This window comes from Primulina huaijiensis, chromosome 1 (assembly GCF_012295235.1).
Source record: "Primulina huaijiensis isolate GDHJ02 chromosome 1, ASM1229523v2, whole genome shotgun sequence".
In the NCBI taxonomy this organism is placed as follows: domain Eukaryota; kingdom Viridiplantae; phylum Streptophyta; class Magnoliopsida; order Lamiales; family Gesneriaceae; genus Primulina; species Primulina huaijiensis.
Window position 1 is genome coordinate 10,784,802 of NC_133306.1, and position 22,310 is coordinate 10,807,111.

General features: G+C 38.4%; 1 protein-coding gene and 1 long non-coding RNA gene across 3 annotated transcripts; both read right to left on the bottom strand.

Moving 5' to 3' along the window:
- Positions 1–907: 907 nt before the first annotated feature.
- On the bottom strand, positions 908–11,373 carry LOC140981546 (MLO-like protein 1). Of its 2 annotated transcripts, XM_073447984.1 has the most exons (14): positions 11,056–11,373; positions 10,748–10,805; positions 10,410–10,633; positions 4,187–4,303; positions 4,043–4,103; positions 3,685–3,779; positions 3,373–3,447; positions 3,179–3,267; positions 2,846–2,895; positions 2,610–2,650; positions 1,762–1,971; positions 1,608–1,675; positions 1,452–1,512; positions 908–1,355 (listed from the first exon to the last, which is right to left on the bottom strand). In XM_073447984.1, exons 1-14 carry the CDS (start codon positions 11,182–11,184, stop codon positions 1,131–1,133), a joined length of 1,503 nt encoding a protein of 500 aa, XP_073304085.1. In that variant the 5' UTR covers positions 11,185–11,373; the 3' UTR covers positions 908–1,130. The 2 variants fall into 2 exon arrangements, with proteins under 2 accessions (XP_073304085.1, XP_073304091.1); XM_073447990.1 differs by lacking the exons at positions 2,610–2,650; positions 2,846–2,895; positions 3,179–3,267; positions 3,373–3,447.
- A 2,647-nt stretch (positions 11,374–14,020) lies between these two features.
- On the bottom strand, positions 14,021–14,908 carry LOC140991273 (uncharacterized). Its single transcript, XR_012177831.1, has 2 exons — positions 14,712–14,908; positions 14,021–14,097 (listed from the first exon to the last, which is right to left on the bottom strand). It is a non-coding gene; the product is annotated as an uncharacterized lncRNA (long non-coding RNA).
- Between the last annotated feature and the right edge of the window lie 7,402 nt (positions 14,909–22,310).

Genomic DNA, 22,310 nt, shown 5'->3' on the forward strand with positions numbered 1-22,310 from the left:
TCAGCCGCCCTACTATAATTAATGATCAGCACAAAGAACAAGGTCATTATTACATTCTCACACTATAAATACCAAGTTCCTTCTTTCCATTTATTCATCTATTCAGACATTGAATGCACACATTTATTGTTCATTTACTACTCACCTTCCACACCAATTTCACAACCATCACTTGGTTAAATTTGTTTAAATCTTGAGTCCCTAACTGACTTAAGCATCGGAGTGGTCACGTCGGACATCCTTTCGGCGCCCATTCACGTGGTTACTTTCTTGTTCACAGATCTTCTCGGCTATTCAAGGGAGGACAGTTTCTAATTCGAATATCTTGGCTCTTATTTCCCTCATCATACTGATAGTAGATCCGGTAGAGCACCCGACCCGGCCAATCTATTTCATCCGGATCGCATCACCTGGTTATGGAACTGGTTGCGCTTGTTAAGCACAAAACTATAATCTCCGCTTGTTAAGCACAAAACTATAATCAACTCCAATGTTACGTGTTTATATGTATTGAATTTGTTTGTTTTTATATTGTATAAAAAAAACTCACTAAATATTTCTAAAGTTAATTACTTAAAAAGTTCAACTATTTTTAAAATTATTTAAACGTAACGATGAATAAATTAATAATTTATAAATAAAAGAATTGTTATAAAGAAGATAGTAAGGAATATTCTAACAACATATTGTTTGGCATAAAATATAAGAGAAATTGCACTATTTTGATATAAAAATCTGCGTTAAAATAGAGTTTGATATTGGAATTGGTATTGCGAAGCCACACAAAAGTCATGACGAAATTTTTTTTTTTTTCCTTTTTTTCCGTTCAAAATTGAATTCTATACTAAATAAAACATTGAAATGTATTTTTTTAGTAGTTGGCCTTAAATAAAATGATGATAAATGCTCCCATATAATATCCAAATATTATAACCAAGCATTACTTTCTTGTTTTGAATGGAGTTAGTTTCCCATGCATCATTTGGTCACTCATTAAAACATGTATCTATAATCTTTTCACTAGAGTCGCTCAACAACATTGCCTTGATCCAACAAGAATCCACATCACCAACTTGGCCAAACCTCTAAAGATATTAAACAAACCAAGAATTTTCTAAATTCCCGAACTCTTAAGCACCGATTGAAGGTTGAATTTCAGTAGGCGGTGTTGTTTCCTTGCGTCCAATGCCAACCATCTGTAATGACCTCACAGCAGAACCATCAGTCGACCCAGCTTGAGTCGAGCCATCAATTGCAGCCTTCAACCCTTTTCTTTTCTTGGCTTTCTGTGCCCAACCAACAAGCCCAGCTTGCACGTGCTCGTCAAATATCGATTTCTTGAAATGGGTTCCCATCTGTGTCGCAAAAACAAGAGTGAGTCGAGGCACAATCTCAGTTCCAGATTATAAAATGAAATTATACTGTTGGAGAAAATGTAGAAAAGCTCTTACCTGTGTAACAAGGGCGTAGAGTGGTAGAGTACTGTAGCTGCAGAGTATCTGAATGAACACACTTAAATGACAAAGAAAAGGAATAAGGTTTGGAATGTCAAACATACTTCAGACGCATCACAGAACCAGAAGCCACAAAGTAATAGGAGCCTTTACCCGATAATGAGCCTAGGAACAATGTAGCGGACTTGTCCCATTATACAGGAATCAAAACCAAATTGAACCTAGAGGCAACGAATATTTCGGCGTTTTTTATGTGATAAACAATTTAACTTTCCATCTAAAATTGAGTTCACGAAAATATACGTACCCATATCCAGAAGAAGAAAGCAATCTCAAAAGCATTTTGAAAGAGAATAAAATGAATTAAGAAAAGGACCACATGAGGCCGGCGGAACCAAAAGTGGTCATCGGATGGTTGAACAACCAAATCGCCTTCAATGGCTACGTGTTTCTCAGCTACCTCGTGAGCCAACTGGGATATAATATGCTCTAGTTTGGTCCCAACAGCCAGTAGAAGCTGCAACATAAGCAGTCATGAGTGTGGATTCAATTTGATGTGCTAGTAAGCGTGAATTCCATTAAATGAACCAGAATCAAGGATGCGGTAATATAGTAATCCCTCTGTCCCGTTTTGAACAAGTCATCATTCTGCACTGAAACAAGTTCTAGGGATAGCTGAAATCAAAAGCAAAAACTTTCGATTTTGTTTAAATTTCTACATTCAATTAATCAACACTAGTTGTTGAAAATAGAATGTGCCAAATCATTCGTTTGACAGAAAAGACACCATTTTCAAAAGAAACTTGCCGTTTTAGGAAACAAAATATCATTTGAGGGTGTCCTAAAAAGGTGGGCAGCGAAACAATTGCAATTAGACGGGGAAATTTTATTTTTGTGAACTCTCTGCTTCATGAAAATAAGAGGGAGCTAGTTCTGTAAGCATAAACATAATTACAGAAAATAAGAGTACCACCACAAGCAAGTGGACCAAAGCCACTGAATAAATTCATGAATAAAATAATATGCCAAAGGCACTGCACATTATTCAGAAGGAAATTTTGCAACAAGGTCAATATGGAAGATAAACATATTTTTATGAACTGATATAACTCCTTCCAATTCCTTTCAGAGTTAACATTTGTCAGAGATACTTACTAAGAAAGGAAAAAAAGCAATCCAAAAGTAAGTATGCCAACCTGCAATTCAAAAAACAAATTCATGTTTACCGATCACCACAGTGCCCCTCAAGTTACTATATTTTCAGAGCTAATTAATACAGCAACTTCCACGTCACATTGAAATAAAAATAGCAATGGTTATTAAGAAAACATAAAATATGCATGAATAATTTACCACCATCTGGTGTCGAGAAAGATATTTGAAATGCATACCATTAACATTCAACGACAAGAAGATGACGACAAAAATCCACAAATACCAACTGTAATAAATAAAAAGCATATGTTAGTAGCCAAAGAATGGCGCCTTTGAAAGAAAAACTGAACGCTAAGCATGCCACAGGGTTCAAGGATAGGCACCAACATTACTCGCTCTTTCAGCAATCAAATACCGGGATAGTTAGCAAAATAACCTGTTGAAACCATGTTTTTGAAAACTAACCCAATCAAGTGTATTGAAAACACACAGATGCACTTGAAGATTGTCATTTTTCAAAATTTTAGTTTGATCAAGGTTAATTTTCAAATTTTTCCTCAGATAAATACCTAATACCAACAACAGTCTTAAAGTCTGCTTCAAGAGCACGTATCATGTACTTATGGAAATCAAACTTTGGGTTTCCTCTGCAATGTGTCTGCAACAATATACGAGTACTATGTAAGGAATTAGCAAAAAGATGTACAGAAGAATAAAACATATCCGAGCTCACGAATTGAAGACTAAGAACTTTGGCACAAACCATTATAAAACCAAGTCGGAGAGCAGTATAATCGCTTCTGGTTACAGATCCAAAGAATTGCTTAAAGAAGGAATGCTGAGACATTAACCAAATAAGAAATCAACATTCAGCAATCTCAGGAACGGAAACAGGGAATGCAAGAAGTCAACTAATCAATAAATGGAAAAACATAAAAAAGACGAGAAATCAAGAGTCATCATAATCAGGTGCAGCAATTTCTAGCAGAGTTTTTTCAACATCACATAAATAAATTAAAGAATAATGATTGATACCATAAAATGTGGGAAACATTTATTGAAAAATTTAACTTACCAACCAGCTCAACAAGACTGAATGCCTCCCAAGGCCCAAAAACCGCTTCTTGATGAAATCATGTTGATGGACATTGGTGAACTTCGGCTTCAAAACTGCACATTGCCAAAACCTTTATTCCTTGGCACCGGTATAATTGACCCGAAACCTCACGTTTCACGAATAATCTAGCAGCTTGCTTAAAGTTAGGTAATCGAATGCCAACAGCGTAGATTGCAAATAACCTTTACTCCAGTATACAACAAATTATTTTGCACCAGTTGCAGAATTAAAAAAAAATCAATCACACTATTCACGAGCTCCAAAATTTCTAGGCCACAAAAGTTGGTATTAAATCTTGAGAACAATGAATATATACCTTCTCCAACACTATGATTATCTTTAGCTATAGACACTTCCCAGTGCTTCCATTGCCGTATCTACAAATATTTATATTTTTGAGGAAATATTACGAAAGATAGCATCCATACATATCAAACTTAATGAGAAAGTTACTACCAACCTTAGCCCCTCCAAATACAACAGTGAGAACAGAAAATGTCACATGGACGATTGCTAGAACAAAGATAAATATGTGAAGATGATGCAATGCTTCAAGTGATAACAAAGGAACCTTATTCTGCATAAAGATAATGAAGAATATAATTAGAAAATTTAACAAAGATATTTATGAACAAGAATTCAGAGAGTATGTACCTGTGGTGGTTTACGAAGGTAAGGATGTCTGTACGCATTTATCAACAAAATATGTAGAAAACAACAGTTCAGAAGATTTTGTTTCATAGTACAAGTCGGCTGAGTGCCTGAGAGAATTTTCTTAAAATGAACGAAATAGGGTGGTTCAATTGTTCATTTTTTTCTATGTTACCTCACATTCCGTTACAAGCAGCTAACTACAGTTGATCTCAAATAGGTTCTAATTTGATACATAGAAGTGCTATCAAATTAAATGTCATGACTGAAATGATAATAAACCATGTGACAACTTGAAATTTTACCAAGAAACCATTTTTTTCCAAGCCAATGTAGAAAAATTCTCAACTTTTATACAAAAATGAGAGGATTGCAAAACACGATTGCTGATAGCTAATGATATTACAGTGAAGCTGTTAGAGCACCCTTCCTTTGATTCGATCTCGAGCGGTTACACAATTAGTGAGGAGACTTTGTAGAGAGAGCAGAGAAATTAGAAGAAGACAAGAAGAACAGATAGTGGAGTCAATAATTGTGGTCCTTCTTTTCCTTCATTTTATTGCACTATTTATACTTTGGTACAAGTTTGTTGCTTTAATTGCTTTACAAGTAAAATCGTGTTTTTCTTCTACTCTTTACAAAATTATTTGTTTGCATATACAGTGAGACTTGACATTTCCTTCTATTATTATTTATGGCTAATAAAATCCACCAATTGTCTCGGTGCTCCTTTCATACGCGTTGGCTTTTGTTGGTTCCCACCTTCTAGTATCGTATCATTGCCTTCCTCTTCAAAATTCACCTTGTCCTCAAGGTGGAAATCCGGATATAGTTGGCGAAAAGAAGTTAATTCTTCCCATGAAGTTTCTTCCAGCGGTAGACCCGACCACTGCACTAATACCTGCGAAGACCACGAATTCTGAAGACGAACTTTGCGATGATCTAAAACTGCCAATGGAGTCAAGAGGGGTTGGTTATTGGCGACAGTAATCGGCAGTGGCAATGAGGGAACCATCTCTGGATTCGGGCAAAACTTAAGGGCGGAAATGTGAAAAACCGGATGTATCTTGATCTCCATCGGTAAATCCAACTTGTATGCCACCACCCCCACACGCTTGATGATCTTGAAAGGGCCATAAAATCGCTTGCTCAACTTAGTAAATTTCTGGTTGCCAAGAGAAGATTGTTTGTGGGGCTGTAGCTTTACATAACACCATTGCCCCACCTCGAAAACCTTATCCGAGCGATGTTTGTCAGCGTGGAACTTCATTCTTTCTTGAGACCTTGACAGATTGTCACGTAAAGTGGAAAGTAACTCATCTCTATCCCGTAACAACGCATCTGCAGCCTCAATAGAAGAAGACCCAGAAACATACTCTGGTATAGAGGGTGGAGGCTTACCAAACATAGCTTCGAAAGGTGTCATTTTGATTGAAGAATGAAACATGGTGTTATAACAAAGTTCTGCCCATACCAAGTAGCGAGACCACTTTGCAGGTTGATGCATCACAAATGCACGCAAGTATTGCTCCAAACACCGGTTAAGGACCTCCGTCTGCCCATCCGTTTGTGGGTGATAAGCACTAGACATAGCCAAGGACGTGCCACTGAACTTGAACAATTCAGTCCAGAACTTGCTCAAAAAGATGGGGTCTCGGTCCGAAACAATACTCTTTGGAAAAGAATGATGTTTGACCACAATTTCAACAAACAAGGAGGCCACTGTCGAGGCTGTAAAACCAGACTTAAGGGTGCCAAAATGCGCATATTTGGAAAGTCGATCGACCACTACCAGAATGACAGTAAACCCATTGGAAGAATGGAGCCCCGTAATGAAATCCATAGAAATATCGTCCCACACGTTCATTGGAATCGGTAATGGTTGTAATAACCCACCTGGTTTGTCCGTGCAATATTTGGTCTGTTGACACACAACACATTCTGCCACATACTGCCTAATAGCATCTTTCATCTTCTCCCAGTAGAACCCAGGAGCAATACGAGCCAGCGTCTTGCGCACCCCTCCATGACCCGCAACCGGTGTGTTATGGAATTCGAACAAAACTTTGGGGATAATGGGTGAAGAAGGGCTGAGACAAATCCTATGGCCTTTATAGACCAACCCATCTCGGCTGTAAAAAGGAGTGTGTATCGAGGTGGAAGGGGTGGAAAGAAGGTTATGATAATAAGGGTCAGTGACCACTTCTTTCTTAAGTTGCTCAATGAACTGGAAAGTGGGCATGGATAGAGAAAAATTTTGAGCCGTGCTCTGATGAGAAGAGAGATCGGTTTCGAACTTTCGAGATAAAGCGTCCGCCACAATGTTAGCTTTTCCCGATTGATATGCAATATCGAAATCATACCCCAAGAGTTTAACGAGGTATTTTTGTTGCTCGGGAGTGTGGATAACTTGGTTTAATATTTCTTTGAGGCTATGGTGATCGGTTAAAATAGAAAAATGATGACCCAATAGATATTGGCGCCACTTAAGAACAGCTTGGGTAACAGCGAACAGCTCCCGGACATAGGTGGAAGCATTACGCAAATGTGAAGGAAGTTTCTTGCTGAAATAAGCAATGGGATGATCCTGCTGCAACAAAACAGCCCCGATGCCCACGCCCGACGCATCTGTTTGAATTTGAAAAGGTAGAGAAAAATTTGGTAAGGCCAAGACAGGGGCATGAACGAGAGCGTGTTTGAGCTGGTCAAAAGAATTTTGGGCTGCTAGGGACCAAGTGAAATTATCTTTTTTCAAAAGCTCAGTAAGTGGATAAGCAACAGTGGCATAGTCCCGAACAAATTTTCTATAGAACCCCGAAAGCCTTAAGAACCCCCTCAGAGCCTTCAAATTCTTAGGTATTGGCCAAGAAAGCACAGCCATGACTTTTTTGGAATCTGGTTGAACCCCCTGAGCAGAAACGATATGCCCCAGGTAATCAATATTGGACTGTTTAACAAAAAAAGAGTTATCCCGCAAGCATTGTAAGACAGTTGTGAGATGAATAAAATGATCAGGAAAAGATTGACTATAAACCAAAATATCGTCAAAGAATACAATGACAAACCTACGAAGAAACGGTTTGAAAATAAGATTCATGGAGGCTTGAAAAGTGGCGGGGGCGTTAGTGAGGCCAAACGGCATTACAAGGAATTCAAAATGGCCGTCATGGGTGCGAAAGGCTGTTTTGGGAATGTCAAGGGGGTTAACACGAATCTGATGATAGCCAGCTCGTAAATCAAGCTTAGAAAAGATAATTGAACCATGTAATTCATCCAAGAGTTCATCTATCGTAGGGATAGGAAACTTATCTTTAATTGTGACATGGTTAAGGGCTCTATAATCCACACAAAAGCGCCAGGTGCCATCTTTTTTTTTGACCAACAGAACTGGGGATGAGAAAGGACTTTGGCTATGGCGAATGATGCCCGATTCAAGCATTTCAGTAACAAGCTTTTCTATCTCAGCCTTTTGCGAGTGAGCATATCTATAAGGCTTAACATTGACTGGTTTGGTGTGAGGGAGTAAATGGATAGAGTGATCAATAGTGCGATGGGGTGGCAAGCTGTTCGGTTCCATAAATACATCCTGGTACGACTGTAGGAGAGGTGCTAATGACTCTGGTATCGACTGACTGGGAGTACTAGCAGAAGCTGAAGCCGACATAGCGATTAGTTGAAAACATTGGGCAATACTCTCCGTTTGTGTCAAACGTCGGAGTTGATGTGATTGGACTTCCTCCACTTGTAATAACGGTTGGCCTTGTAAGCGAACCAATTTGCCATTATACAAAAACTCCATATAGAGCTGCTTATAGTCCATAATAATGCGACCCAAGAGCTGGAGCCATTGTACCCCTAAAACCACTTCGGCCCCCTGCAACTGTAACACATAAAAATCCACCTCAAATGATTCATCATTCAGTTGAATGATTGTCTTCGGGCAGTACCCTCGACACTCCATTGTCTCCCCGTTGCCAATCAAAACCGAAAAATGAGATGAAGCAACAATAGGAATCTTCAAAAACTTGACAAGACGTTCTTGAATAAAATTGTGTGTACTCCCCCCATCAACTAGTGTTTGCACCGGCACCCTCGAGATCTTACCCTTAAGTCGTAAAGTCCGAGGACAAACTTGACCAGCCATGGCATGAAGACTAATTTCAGGGAGTTGACGCTCCTGGACCGTAGAGGTTTGCTTAAAAGATACCTCCTGAACGCCACCTTCTTCGATTGTCTCATCATCCGCTGTTACAAACAAAAACAATTGTCCTTTGCACTTATGACCAATAAAAAATTTCTCATCACAATTATAACACAGCCCCTTCTCTCGTCGAGAAAGCATCTCCGCTGGTGTAAGTTTTTTTATGGCGTAAGGTTTCTTTGGCCCCGGTGGATTGGGAAGTAGCGGGGGAGCGCGGCTGTTGTTGACACTGAACGGTGAGTAACAGTTGGTGCCTTATCACACCCGCTAGGGTAATATATCGTGGAATCAGAAAACTTATCATCATACAACTTAGCCAATCCCATAGCCTGAATTAATGATTGTGGCCTACAGATTTGGGTTTCCTTCCGAATATCACCACGTAACCCCGAGACAAAACAACTAATCAATACATGTTCAGGCACTCCGAGAATATTGTTAGCAAGTTGTTCGAATTGGTGTTGATAGGTAGCCAAAGTTCCTGTTTGTGTGAGCTTACTAAGCTTCCCAAAATGATCCTCATACTCGGACGGACCAAATCGTTTGGTGATCGCAACTAAGAATTCTGACCATCCGTGAATCAAACCATTTCGACTCATCCAATCAAACCAATCCAAAGCATCCCCATCCAAATGAAAAGAAGATACGATTAATCGCTGAGGTTCTGGTGTTTGGTAGTAATCAAAGTACCTCTGGATTCGCGCAACCCAAGCTGAGGGATTTTCTCCAGAAAACCGGGGAATATCCACACGCATCGACTTAGAGAATTGTGGAAGCTCACGAGCAGTGTCCGATCGAAACTCAGAAGGCGGTGGTGGAGTCGACATCGGCATCGAAGAATTCCGTCTCCATTGCTGCTCAACTTTACCATCAAGTGCTTGTAATCCCACGGTAAGCTCTTTCACTGAAGTCGTCAAAGAATCGAGACTCAAATTCTATTTTTCAATAAGAATCGCCTGCGATTCCTGAAGTGCAGCGAGCTTTGCGAGATTTTCCTCCAGTCGAGCAAACCTAGTTCCTTCCGCCATTGACGACGAGAGCACCAATGTTAGAGCACCCTTCCTTTGATTCGATCTCGAGCGGTTACACAATTAGTGAGGAGACTTTGTAGAGACAGCAGAGAAATTAGAAGAAGACAAGAAGAACAGATAGTGGAGTCAATAATTGTGGTCCTTCTTTTCCTTCATTTTATTGCACTATTTATACTTTGGTACAAGTTTGTTGCTTTAATTGCTTTACAAGTAAAATCGTGTTTTTCTTCTACTCTTTACAAAATTATTTGTTTGCATATACAGTGAGACTTGACATTTCCTTCTATTATTATTTATGGCTAATAAAATCCACCAATTGTCTCGGTGCTCCTTTCATACGCGTTGGCCTTTGTTGGTTCCCACCTTCTAGTATCGTATCAGAAGCCCACATCCAACGTCTATTACCAACTAATATGGACAAAGACAGGACATAAAGGCTCTCTGCAGTAACAAACATCCCAATACAGGAAACTGCAAGGAATATTTTATTCCTTAATTAATTTTCCTTGTTGATAATATTATGATATTAACATATTGCATCCGTAGTTTTGGTTATAAGGTTTGATATATATGTTTGGATGTACTTTGTTCCTCACTTGTTAATGGAGTTAGCATTTATTTGTTCATTAGCATTGATTTTTGTAAATTGATAAGTTTTTTAGTGAATCGGTTTGCCCTGAGCCACCGTACAAATATAAATACTTGTGCATGATTTAATCTGTCTTATTTTATTTTTAAAGTTTATTTAAACCTTGCTGCAAGACACGAATGAAAGGAACGGGGGATGATTATTAAATAACCTTTGAAGCACAGTAACCACTGCCAGCTGCTTCTGCGGCAAACAAACGGCGGTGATGTGAACTCAAATCTGGGCTAGCATCAGGTACTTCTCCAGTAGAAGAAGATTCATGAGACAACGAGCATGGAAGCATGTGTTTCATCGTATTTGAAGGCACGCATATTTTAACTATCCGGCCTTGAAATACCGTCAACATGAGAGATATGAACCCCAACAGCATCAACTCTACGACCACCAAAATAAGATTTATAAAGCAAAAGTCAATTGAGTTTCATAAAGAAGAACAAAAGAAAGTGGAAATTTTTTAGACAATTAAACCAAAAATAAAAAAACGCTCACCTTCTTTAACTTTTTGCAAAGCTTCATAGAGTGGTTTTTGGTCTTTGCTCTTCAAATACTGTGCACGATTAACAAACCGTTACGCCATTCGGAAGCAGCCCAGATTCATTAAAAAGGCGTAAATATAAAATCTTTCTAACAAATTTCTAAGAAAAAATCAAATTTCCCATAAAAAATTCAAATAACGAGGTCAAACTAACCTTCCCCATTCCCATTACCTTTAGTAATCAAACTTCAAATAAAAATAAAAAAACTTCAAATAAGATCACATGAGCATGAAAACATGTATATAACAAAAAAAATAGAACCTTCCCAGTGTAGTGAAGGAGGCGCTCAGCTGCAAGAGAAATGGCGACGATTACGGTGCACACGGCGGCGATAACCCACGTGGGAGTGAACTCTAAAGATGCCCCTTCACCTTCCTCTCCCCCGCTCATTTTTCTCCCTTTCTCCTCAAGATCAAGAAAATGAAAACCCACCAACAAATCACCCGAAGAGAGTCTGGAATTTTTTTATTCGTTTCAAATTAAAAAGGTGGACCGACGACAACGGTGGGAATGGATTCGGAGAAAGCTGACTGTCGTTAAGTTATTTATGATAATAGTGGTTCGAGTAATTAATTAATAGGGTCCAGTTTTGAAGGATGGAAAGAGTTTGTTCTTATATAGAAGAAACCTGTCGAAAAAATTTCCGTCACAATTTGTCGCACGAAAATTGTGTTTGGGTGCTGACTTTTTCTTTTTCAGGAAAAACTTACTACGGTCAATAAAATATTTTATTAACGTTATAAGTGAGTTTTTAAATTTTTTCAGAGTTTAAAAATATAAATATGGATTTTTATAAGTTCAGATAAAAATTATTTTTAGTCGTGACATTCAAAACATGGATGATTTGACTTAAAAATTAAGAAGTTTTAACTTAATTATAATTTTTCTTAGTAAATTCTTATAGCATTCAAACTGGGTCAAAACTTGGACCTATGCCTTTTGTTACTTGAAGTTTTTTGAATCGATAAAGTTTTTTTCCCCGTGATGATATCCGGGTGAATCGAGTGAGTTGGGTCGAGACAATCTACCAGATGAAGATGATTTATGTTTAGGAAACTAAGCAAAGGATATGGCTTCACACGCAACCTGCAAACAAGAAAAGAACTCGTGAATGAGCGTCGGAGGGGTGTCCGGCGTGACCACTCCACTCCGATGCTTAAATCAGCAGATGAAGATGATAACCAATGTAGCTTTTTAGAGAAATAAATGCTACTTGTGTAAATATGTGTGTGTTAACATATGTTTGAATGAATTTAATGCACAGTGAACTTGCTATTTATAGAAGAAAAGTTAAGGATTATCTCGTTTTTAGTGTATACCAACTACTTATAGCATTTGATGTTGACTTCATGTCATGCCGACCTACTTTTTCTATCAAGTCACATCAATAGGATTCTATCAGGAACGCTTATTAAGATAAGATATCACCTTCCTACCCACTCGAGTGCGGTAATGTTATCGAGGCAATCCGGGTATTGATTCATTTATCGGGAACTTTGAATGAGAGCCCGGGCCTACGATTACCCGGGGAGAAAGTGTCATGGGTACACACCTGCCCGACTTCTGGTGAACTCTTCCTGCAAACCATTGAATATCGCTGGTCAATCATGACCTGGGCTTTTATGGGGGTATCACCACCCATCCCTTAAATAGTTGGACTAGAGTCTTACTCGCTGTTCCCGACCGGTCATATCTGAACCTCAATAGATAGATAACGAATTTGTCTATAAAAGCATCGGAGGCTTCATTTCTTACAGTCTTAAGATAAGACGCTGGAGCCACATGTCTCCCGAACTTTAAAATAGAGTTCTGGAACCTCATGGTTCCCGGAGTTTAAAATAGAGTGCCGAAAGCTCATGTTTCTCGGACTTTAGAAAATTTTTGTCGTTTAGTGTTCTCGGACGGTAGGGATGATGTCATGATGACGTAGGCCCTAGAATTTGAACGGTTTGAAACGTTTCGTATTCCGAGAATGCGAACAGTCTGACCCGCTTCGATTTCCGCGCCTGTCTTTTCATCTTCACGCGCTATTTCCAAGATGGCTATCTCACCCATTTACTCTAATGACAATTAATGATCAAACAATAATGGTTTGATTTAGATTTGCAGCAGAAATGGTTTAAAATACTTTAAAAAAGACCCCGGGGCCTAAAAAAATATCGGCATGATCTCCCCGTAAATAGGACATTCCGAAAAACTCAAGCATCAGAAAATTGTAAAATGACTCAAGACTGACGCTGCATAATCATAAACAATCACATGTAAGTACCGGCCAAGCACACAACAACACTCCTAAAACATCAGTTCAACTAAGCCGGCAAAGCTCCCAAACAACATACATCAAATGCAAATAACAATACAGATACACGGGGCATCTCCCCGGATAATAACATCTGAAATATAAATGACAAAAACTACAAACAACCATAAATACTATCTGGGAAAACTCCGCTAGACACAACCAAGCAATCCCACCTCAATCTGGAGCTCCGATAGCGGAACCTCTGCCTGCTGCTGGAAAACCCCTCGGGAGATCTACCATGGTGCCCAAAAGCAACCACAGTAGCCCCCAGTAAACAACTGAAGTTAGGACTCTGGTATGAAACAGTCCAACAATAACAACAATAAACATAAATCATGCATAATCATATCATAAAATGTAATATGCAATGCATGAACGGTTCAACGATAATCGGAATAACATGAGCCAATAAACGGTACGATAACAACTGGAATAATGCTCGAGCAACAACACAGGGGAGCTATATCGTCATACAGCTAAACCGCCCTGCCAAGTATACGAGGTATGCTAAGCTGTGCTGAATAACACCCCTGACTCGGCCTCTATACAGCTGACACGATATAACAGGATGGCACAACAGAACGAACTAGATTACACAATCCCAGTGCTCACCTCAAAAGGCTACACTAACCACGAGATTGTTCAATCACATCTGCGGTCTCATGTGTATAGGCCTATCAGCCACACTATGATCTCGAGATAAACAACAGTGACAGATAACATTGAATATCAACAACGGGCTAACAAGAACGATAGGGCTCAACATTAATGTCATAACAGTATGTCCTATGCTAAATGCCAATAATATGTCACAATAATAAACATATATCACAACAAAGGCATTTAACAAATTACAACAGTCAACAAGTCATAGATACGATCAGTGCAACACAGAATGACAATTCAACATAATTTATGTTTTACCGTCGTATGTTATCGAGCTGTAACATACATATACCAACTTGACAATCCAATATCAAATTTACTTCAAGACTCTCGGCCTAAACAAAACAACAATAAGCCGATCATGAAAACTACATTCTATACCAATGTCCGATTTGGCATGAAAGAGTATAAAATTCGTATCTCGCTCAATATTAACTCAAATCAATATCCGCCAATTGAAAATGAAAGAAGACTCAATTATCTAAGTTTTTCCAGTTGAAACCATTATCAAATTCCCAATCATTTGAACCCAACATTACATTGAATCCAAGGTATCAAATCTGCTCTCGGGTAAAATTCCAGCCACTGAGCAGTTCTAGAAAAACAAACATAACTTGCACAATTCTTACTGGAATTTAACGATTCAAGTCTCATTTCGAAGATAAGACATAGCTCTACAACTTTTATTTGAACCAAAATAATCCGAAGGCACGAAGGTTAAAATCCTGATTTACAATAGGTATTCTGCACAGTTCAATTTCGAATCTGGTTTTGACACTTTTTGGTAGAAAACTCATAAAAAATCCATTTCTAATCGAAATTCGATGATTTTGGCGGCTCTGGAAAGTTAACCAACAGAGCTACAAGTTCAATATGAACCACGAGTCAAGATTCTTAGTGCACTATACACATAAACTCGAAATTCAGAAGTACAAAAACTGAAACTCACCAACTACTGCACAGAAACAAGGCTCACGAAATGGAGCTTCGATCTGCTCGCTTCCTTGCTCAAAATTCGCGTTTTATGGCTCAAAACGAAGATACTGATGTAAGGAAGACAACCCCTCAAATTGATTGAGATTTCAACGTCGGACGGATGAGATATCGCGACTTTCCCGCAGCTGCTGCAAGGGTGATGGGAATGGAGATGGGTTTCCTTCTTTCTTTCTTTCTTTCTTCCTTCTCTCTCTTAAGGTAAGTTATATGTGTATGTATATGTATANTATATTTTTAACACATTTCTTGAATTTGTTTGGCATAAATAATTATTTTAGTTTACAACTCCATAATTATTCTAATTATGCCAAATTACCAGATAATTAATTATAGGGCCTTACATTTCTCCACCCCTTAAAACAAATTTCGCCCTCGAAATTTATGTTTACACACATACATCTTATTCACGAAACAAAAACATTAATACAATACTAAGAATCAAACAGATATGGATAATATACTGTCATCTTCTCTTTGGTTTCTCACGTTGATTCTTCTACCCCATGCCTCGACCACTGAACTCGAATAAGTGGTATAACTTTATTACGTAACACTTTATCTTTACGATCCAAGAAACAAACAGGATATTCAGTATACGATAGAGAATGGTCAAGTTCAACCTCATCGGGCTGAATCACATGAGATGGATCGGGCTCATACTTACGCAACATAGAAACATGAAAAACATCGTGGATGTCAGACAAAGACTGGGGCGAATCCAAACGATAAGCGCAAGTCCCAACATGCTCAACAATCTCGTAGAAGCCAAAGAAACGAGGTGACAACCTACCTCTCAGCCAAAATGAACAAAACCTCTAAACGGAGAGATTCTCAGAAACACAAAATCTCCAACTTGAAATTCTAGAGGTCGACGACGTTTGTTAGCATAACTAGCTTGCCGATCTTGGGCAGCTTTCATTCTCTGACGTATCAACTGGACTTTATCATGCATTTCCTTAACAATGTCAGGTCCAATCAATTGTTTCTCACCAAATTCATCCCAACAAAGAGGTGATCGACATCGTCTTCCGTACAAAGCTTCAAAAGGAGCCATACCAATAGTCACCTGAAAACTGTTGTTATATGAAAATTTTACTAATGGCAAAGCTTCTTGCCAACTATCTTTGAAATTCATAATCACTGCTCGAAGCAGATCCTCAAGTGTCTGGATCGTACGCTCCGTGTGACCATCTGTATGAGGATGGTAAGTAGTACTCGTCGCAAGTCGTGTACCCATTTCTTTTTGGAAACTAGTCCAAAACTTTGATGTGAAACGAGCGTCACGATCTAAGGCTATTGCTACTGGAACTCCATTCAGTCTCACAACATTTTCAATATATAGACGAGCCATCTTCTTGTACGAATACGTCCTCTCATACAGAATAAAGTGTGTCGATTTAGATAATCTATCGACAATAACCCAAATGGCATTGAAATGGCGAGAAGTACGTGTCAAATGCGTGACAAAATCTATAGCCACGTGCTCCCAGTTCCACTGAGGAACCTCAAGGCTATGCAGTAATCCTTTAGGTCTCATACGTTCTACTTTGACTTGCTGATAGATCATACAACGAGACACAAACTCAACCACATCCTTTTTCATATTTTTCCACCAAAATTGAGGCCGTAGAATATGATACATTTTCCTGCCTCCTGGGTGGATACTATATCGAGTACCATGAGCCATTTTAAGGATGGATGTACGCAATTCAGGAATATCTGGGACAGCCAATCTACCATTCAACCGAAGAGAATCATCTGAGTGAATTGAGAAACCAGATTGGTGTCCTTGAGATACTAACTCATAAGATTTCAGAACTCGATCATCAGTTTTCTGAGCTGACTTTACAATCTGAATAGAGTCTGGCTCAACAGAAATCTGAGATACACAAATAGCATTACCTTGGATTTGAAAATCCAACCCAGAAGTGCAAATATCCTCTCGTAACTTTGAAATATGAATCGAGGATAAATTAACATCAACAAACTTACGACTCAAAGCATTGGCAGTGACATTCACTTTTCTCAGATGATACTGGATCTCACAATCATAATCTTTCAAAAGATCCATCCAAATTCTCTGTCTCATATTCACATCTGATTGAGATAATAGATTCTTCAAGCTTTTGTGATCAGAATAGATTACAAATTGCTCCCCAAAAAAATAATGTCTCCAAATTTTGAGAGCAAAAACGATAGCAGCCAATTCCAAGTCATGAACATGATACTTAGACTCATGTGATTTCAACTGAAGAGAACCATATGCCACAACTCTGCCATGCTGCATCAGTACACAACCTACTCCTCGATTTGATGCGTCAGTACAAACAACGAATCCTCCAGAACCACTTGGAATGGTAAGAACTGGTATAGAAGTCAATATTTTCTTCAACTCGACAAAACTTGACTCACATTCATCAGAACAAATGAATATATGATTTTTCTGAGTCAGTTGAGTGATAGGTCTAGCAATCTTTGAGAAATCCTCGATAAATCTCCGGTAATAACAAGCTAAACCCATGAAACTACGAATCTCTGGCACCTTGGTCGGTCGTGCCTAGTTTAGAACTGCTTCCACTTTACTTGGATCGACAGAAATACAATGTTGAGATATGACATGGCCTAGAAACACAACTCTATCTAATCAAAGCTCACACTTGGATAGCTTGGCATACGACTGCTTCTTTTGAAGAATTCGAAGAACTATTCTCAAGTATTTAATATGCTCTTCTTCAGACTTGGAGTAGACAAGAATATCATCGATGATCACAAAACGATCAAGATACTTACGAAACACATTATTCATCAAGTCTATAAACACAGCATGAGCATTGGTCAACCCAAAAAGCATAACCAAAAATTCAAAGTGTCTGTATCTGGTGCGAAAAGCTGTTTTCGGCACATCCTCTTGTCTAACTCGCACCTGATGATACCCAGAACGAAGATCAATCTTAGAATACACCGAAGTACCTTGCAACTGATCAAATAAGTCATCAATCCTACGTAGTGGATATTTATTCTTGACAGTCGACTTATGCAGTTGCCGATAATCAATACACATCCACATCGAACCATCTTTCTTCTTGACAAATAGAATCGGTGCACCCCATGGTGAAGAACTCGGACGAATATAACATTTACTCAACTAATCCTGTAATTGTTCTTTCAGTTCTTTCAGCTCAACAGGAGCTAAACGATATGGTGCTCGAGATATGGGTTCAGTTCCTGGCATTAATTTGATACTGAACTTAACTTCTCGTTCTAGTGAAAAACCAGGAATCTCTTCTGGAAACACATCAGGAAACTCACAGACTACAGGAATATCAGAAATCCGTCGCTCATCTTGCGATAGATTAACAGCATAAACCAGAAAACCTTCATGACCAGAATCTAACAATCGATTCATCTCAATGGCAGAAACTAGAGGAATCTTGGCTTGAGAACCATGCCCATAGAAATTCCATTTAGGAGCAAAGCTAGGCCTGAAATGAATTATTCCTCGATAACAATCAACTGTCACGATTTGCTGTCAAAACATTCATACCAACGATACAATCAAAGTCATCCATAGTTAGGACTATGAGATTCAAATATAGAACATTTCCATCATGAAACAGCACCGCATTGAACACCACATTATCAGTGACAATTATGAGAGTCCTAGACTCTAGTTTGAGCGTATCCCATTTTACGCTCTGATACCAAGATGTGAGGCCCATTAACTTTAATGACAATTAATTATCAAACAATAATGGTTTGATTTAGATTTGCATCGGAAATGGTTTAAATTACTTTAAAAAGGACCTCAGGGCCTAGAAAAATTTCGGCATGACCTCCCCGTAAATAGGACATCCCGAAAAACTCAATCATCAGAAAATAGTAAAATGACTCAAGAATGACACTGTGATAATCATAAATAATCACATGCAAGTACGGGCCAGGCACACAACAACAATCCTCAAACATCAATTCAACTAAGCTGGAAAAGCTCCCAAACAACATAAATCAAATCCAAATAACAATACAGATACACGAGGCATCTCCCCGGATAATAACACTTGATATATAACTGACAAAAACTCCAAACTACCATAAATACTATCTGGGAAAACTCCACTAGACACAACCAAGCAATCCCACCTCAATCAAGAGCTCCGCTAGCGGAACCTCTACCTGGAGCTGCAAAACCCCTCGCGAAATCTACCATGGTGTCCAAAAGCAACTACAGTAAGTCCCCCAATAAACAACTAAAGTTAGGATTCTGGTATGAAACAGTTCAACAATAAATATAAATCATGCATAATCATATAAGTTCAACGATAATAGGAATAACAAAAGCCAATAAACGGTACGATAACAACTGGAATAATGCTCGAGCAACAACACAGGAGAGTTACATCGTCATGCAGCTAAACCACCCTGCCAAGTGTGAGAGGTATGCCAAGCTGTGCTGAATAACACCCCTGACTCGGCCACCATACAGCTGATACGATATAACAGGATGGCATGACAGAACGAACTAGATGACACAATCCCAGCGCTCACCTCAAAAGGCTACACTAACCACAGGATTTTTCAATTCACATCTACCGTCTCATGTGTATAGGCCTATCAGCCACACTATGACCCCGAGATAAACAACAATGCCAGATAACAATGAATATCAACAACGAGCTAACAAGAACGATAGGGCTCAACATGAATGTCATAACAGTCTGCCCTATGCTAAATTCCAATAATATGTCACAATAATAAACATATATCACAACAAAGACATTTAACAAATTATAACAGTCAACAAGTCATAGATACGATCAGTGCAACATAGAATGACAATTAAACATAATTTATGTTTTACCGTCGTATGTTACCGAGCTGTAACATACCTGTTGAAAACTAAATTTCGGTGATTTGACAAACTGAATATTTATTATATTGAACTTTCTGATCAAGAAGACTAGCGGTAACTGATCAGAAGATGCGAACTGACAGTTGCCTTAACTGAAGATTAATGCGAAGATAATCAAGGACAAATGAACCAGCTGAACTGAATTACGCAGACAACTGACTGATCAGTTGCTACAAACAGTTGTAAGCATATCAACTATTGCTTATCAGCTGATCTTTCAACTGAACACGTCAAGAATAAGACGTTCAACCGACAACAGTACAAAACAAACTGCAACTAGTAGTGGAAATGCCGCATTTCAGAAAAAGCTGAAGTGTTCGAATGTCAGAGAAATGTTGACATGGCAAACAATGGATCAAAAAGATTCAAATATATTAATTGTTACCGTTGGAAGAGAAGCCTATAAATAGCAAAGAAGAGCAACTTAAAAGACACATGAAATATCAGACTTACTTGCAATCACTCTCCTGAAATTATTCCAAGATTCAAAGCTCACACTTATCGTATTTATTGATAGCAATCAGGCTATACTTCGAGCTTTCTAGCACAAATATTTGTCGTTGTAATACTTGATCTTAAAGAGATCAGTTGTGCTGAATATTTTTCTATTTCATTTGAATACTGAGAATTTCAGTTGTAAACTAAGAGTTTCAGTTTGACAGTGTTAAGTCCAAGACTGAAGTGGGTCTGTACAATTGTTTGTATCGATCAAAGTCTTTTAGTGAAAATCATATCCTTGTGATAGAAGGGGTGACGTAGGAGTGATTGAAATCTCTGAACATCCATAAAATCTTTGTGTTCTTATTTAAGTTTATATTCTATCTTTCTGTCAGTTTATTTTCACACTTTACTTGTTAACTGACCGATATCGACTAACAAGATTCTTGAGTTTCAGTTTATCACTAAACTGACTCAATATTACAAAAAACTGTGAAAATCTTCAAGTGTTTATTCAACCCCCCTTCAAAACACTCTTTCATCTCATAACCGATCCTATCAAGTGATATCAGAGCAGTTAAATCTTGTCCTTGAATATTCTTATACACTAAACTGATTACCATGTCTTCATTCAACAAAATTCTTATGTTTTTCAGAGAAGACTTCGATGATTGAAAAATCAGAATGCAGGCTCATTTAGCTGCAGAAGACGACGACATGTGGTACGTTATCACTGACGGACCAATGAAAATTTTAAAAGCTAATACAGCTGTTGCCCTAACTGAAGGGGCACCACAACTTATTGAAAAGCCCAGAGAGGAATGGACAACTGAAGACAAGAGAAAATCCAACCTGGACAATGTGGCTAAGGACATTCTATACAAAACGCTGGATAAAGTCACTTTCAGCAAAATCAAAATGTGCAAAACTGCTAAAGAAATATGGGAGAAACTGCTCCAGCTAGGCGAAGGCAATGAGTAAACCAAGGAGAAAAAACTATCAGTTGCTGTTCAAAAATTTGATAATATCAAGATGAAAGTTGGTGAATCCATGCATGAATATGATGACAGGATCAGTAGTATTGTGAACGAGCTAAATGGACTTGGAAAGGTGTATTCAAACAAAGAAGTGGCACTAAAAGTGATCAGAGGTCTTCCCAAAGAATGAGATGTTAAGACCATGGCAATGAGAGAATCAAAGAACTTTAACAAGGTCGAACTTCATGATTTGTTTGCTGATCTAAAGGCCTACGAGTTTGAACTACAAACTAGAGAAGGAGAACCTTCTACACCAGCTGCTACAACTGCCTTAACTGCTGTCAGACTGGAACCAACTGGTTCAGTTGACAAATCTGCTGATCAGTTGAGTAATGACGCAATGTCATTGTTTGTCAAAAATTTTGAAAGATTCATGAGATGAAGTCAGGGAAACTTCCAAAGACAATACCAGAAGAATCATTCTAAAGAAGAACCTAATGCTTGCTGCAACCATGGAAAAACTGGTCATTTCATTGTTGACTGTCTCAAGCCAAAGAAGGACAATCGAGGCTCAACTGACAAAGGAAAGAAACCTCATGAGCACGAAAGAAGATCAAGAGATGAAAAAAAAGCTTACAGAATGAAGCATGAGGTGCTTCTAGCTGAGGAAAGCAAGTAGAAATGAGCAGAATCTGACAGTGATTCAGAACCTGAAAGCTTGAGTAGCTCCAGTGACAATGATGAAGAAGTCAAGTGTCTGATGGCAGATGACACAGAACTGGAGTCAACTAGTTAGCAGGTATTTGAATTTAGCACAACTAATTTCACATGAGAAGAACTCATTTCCACACTTCACGATATGGTTAATAAGTATCACAAGCTTGCCTTATCGTTTGAGATGGACAGAGCAAAGCAAATTGATCCCAATGCTGAAAGAAGCAAGAATCAGTTAATGATTCAACAATTGGTTCTTGAGAAATCAAATCAAACTGAGCTAATTAAAGCATGGAATAAATCATCAGCTACGTTAACTGAAATGCAAAGTAAGCAAAAATGAGTTGATGATAAAACTGGACTAGGGTTCAGCAGTCAAGATGAAACTTCCACCAGCGATACGCAGCCAAAGCTGAATATAAGCAAAGTGAAATATATTCACTTTGTAAAATCAGCAGTGGTACAAGAACAATTTGAGCAAAGTAAACCAGTAGTTCAGCCTACTATAAATGAT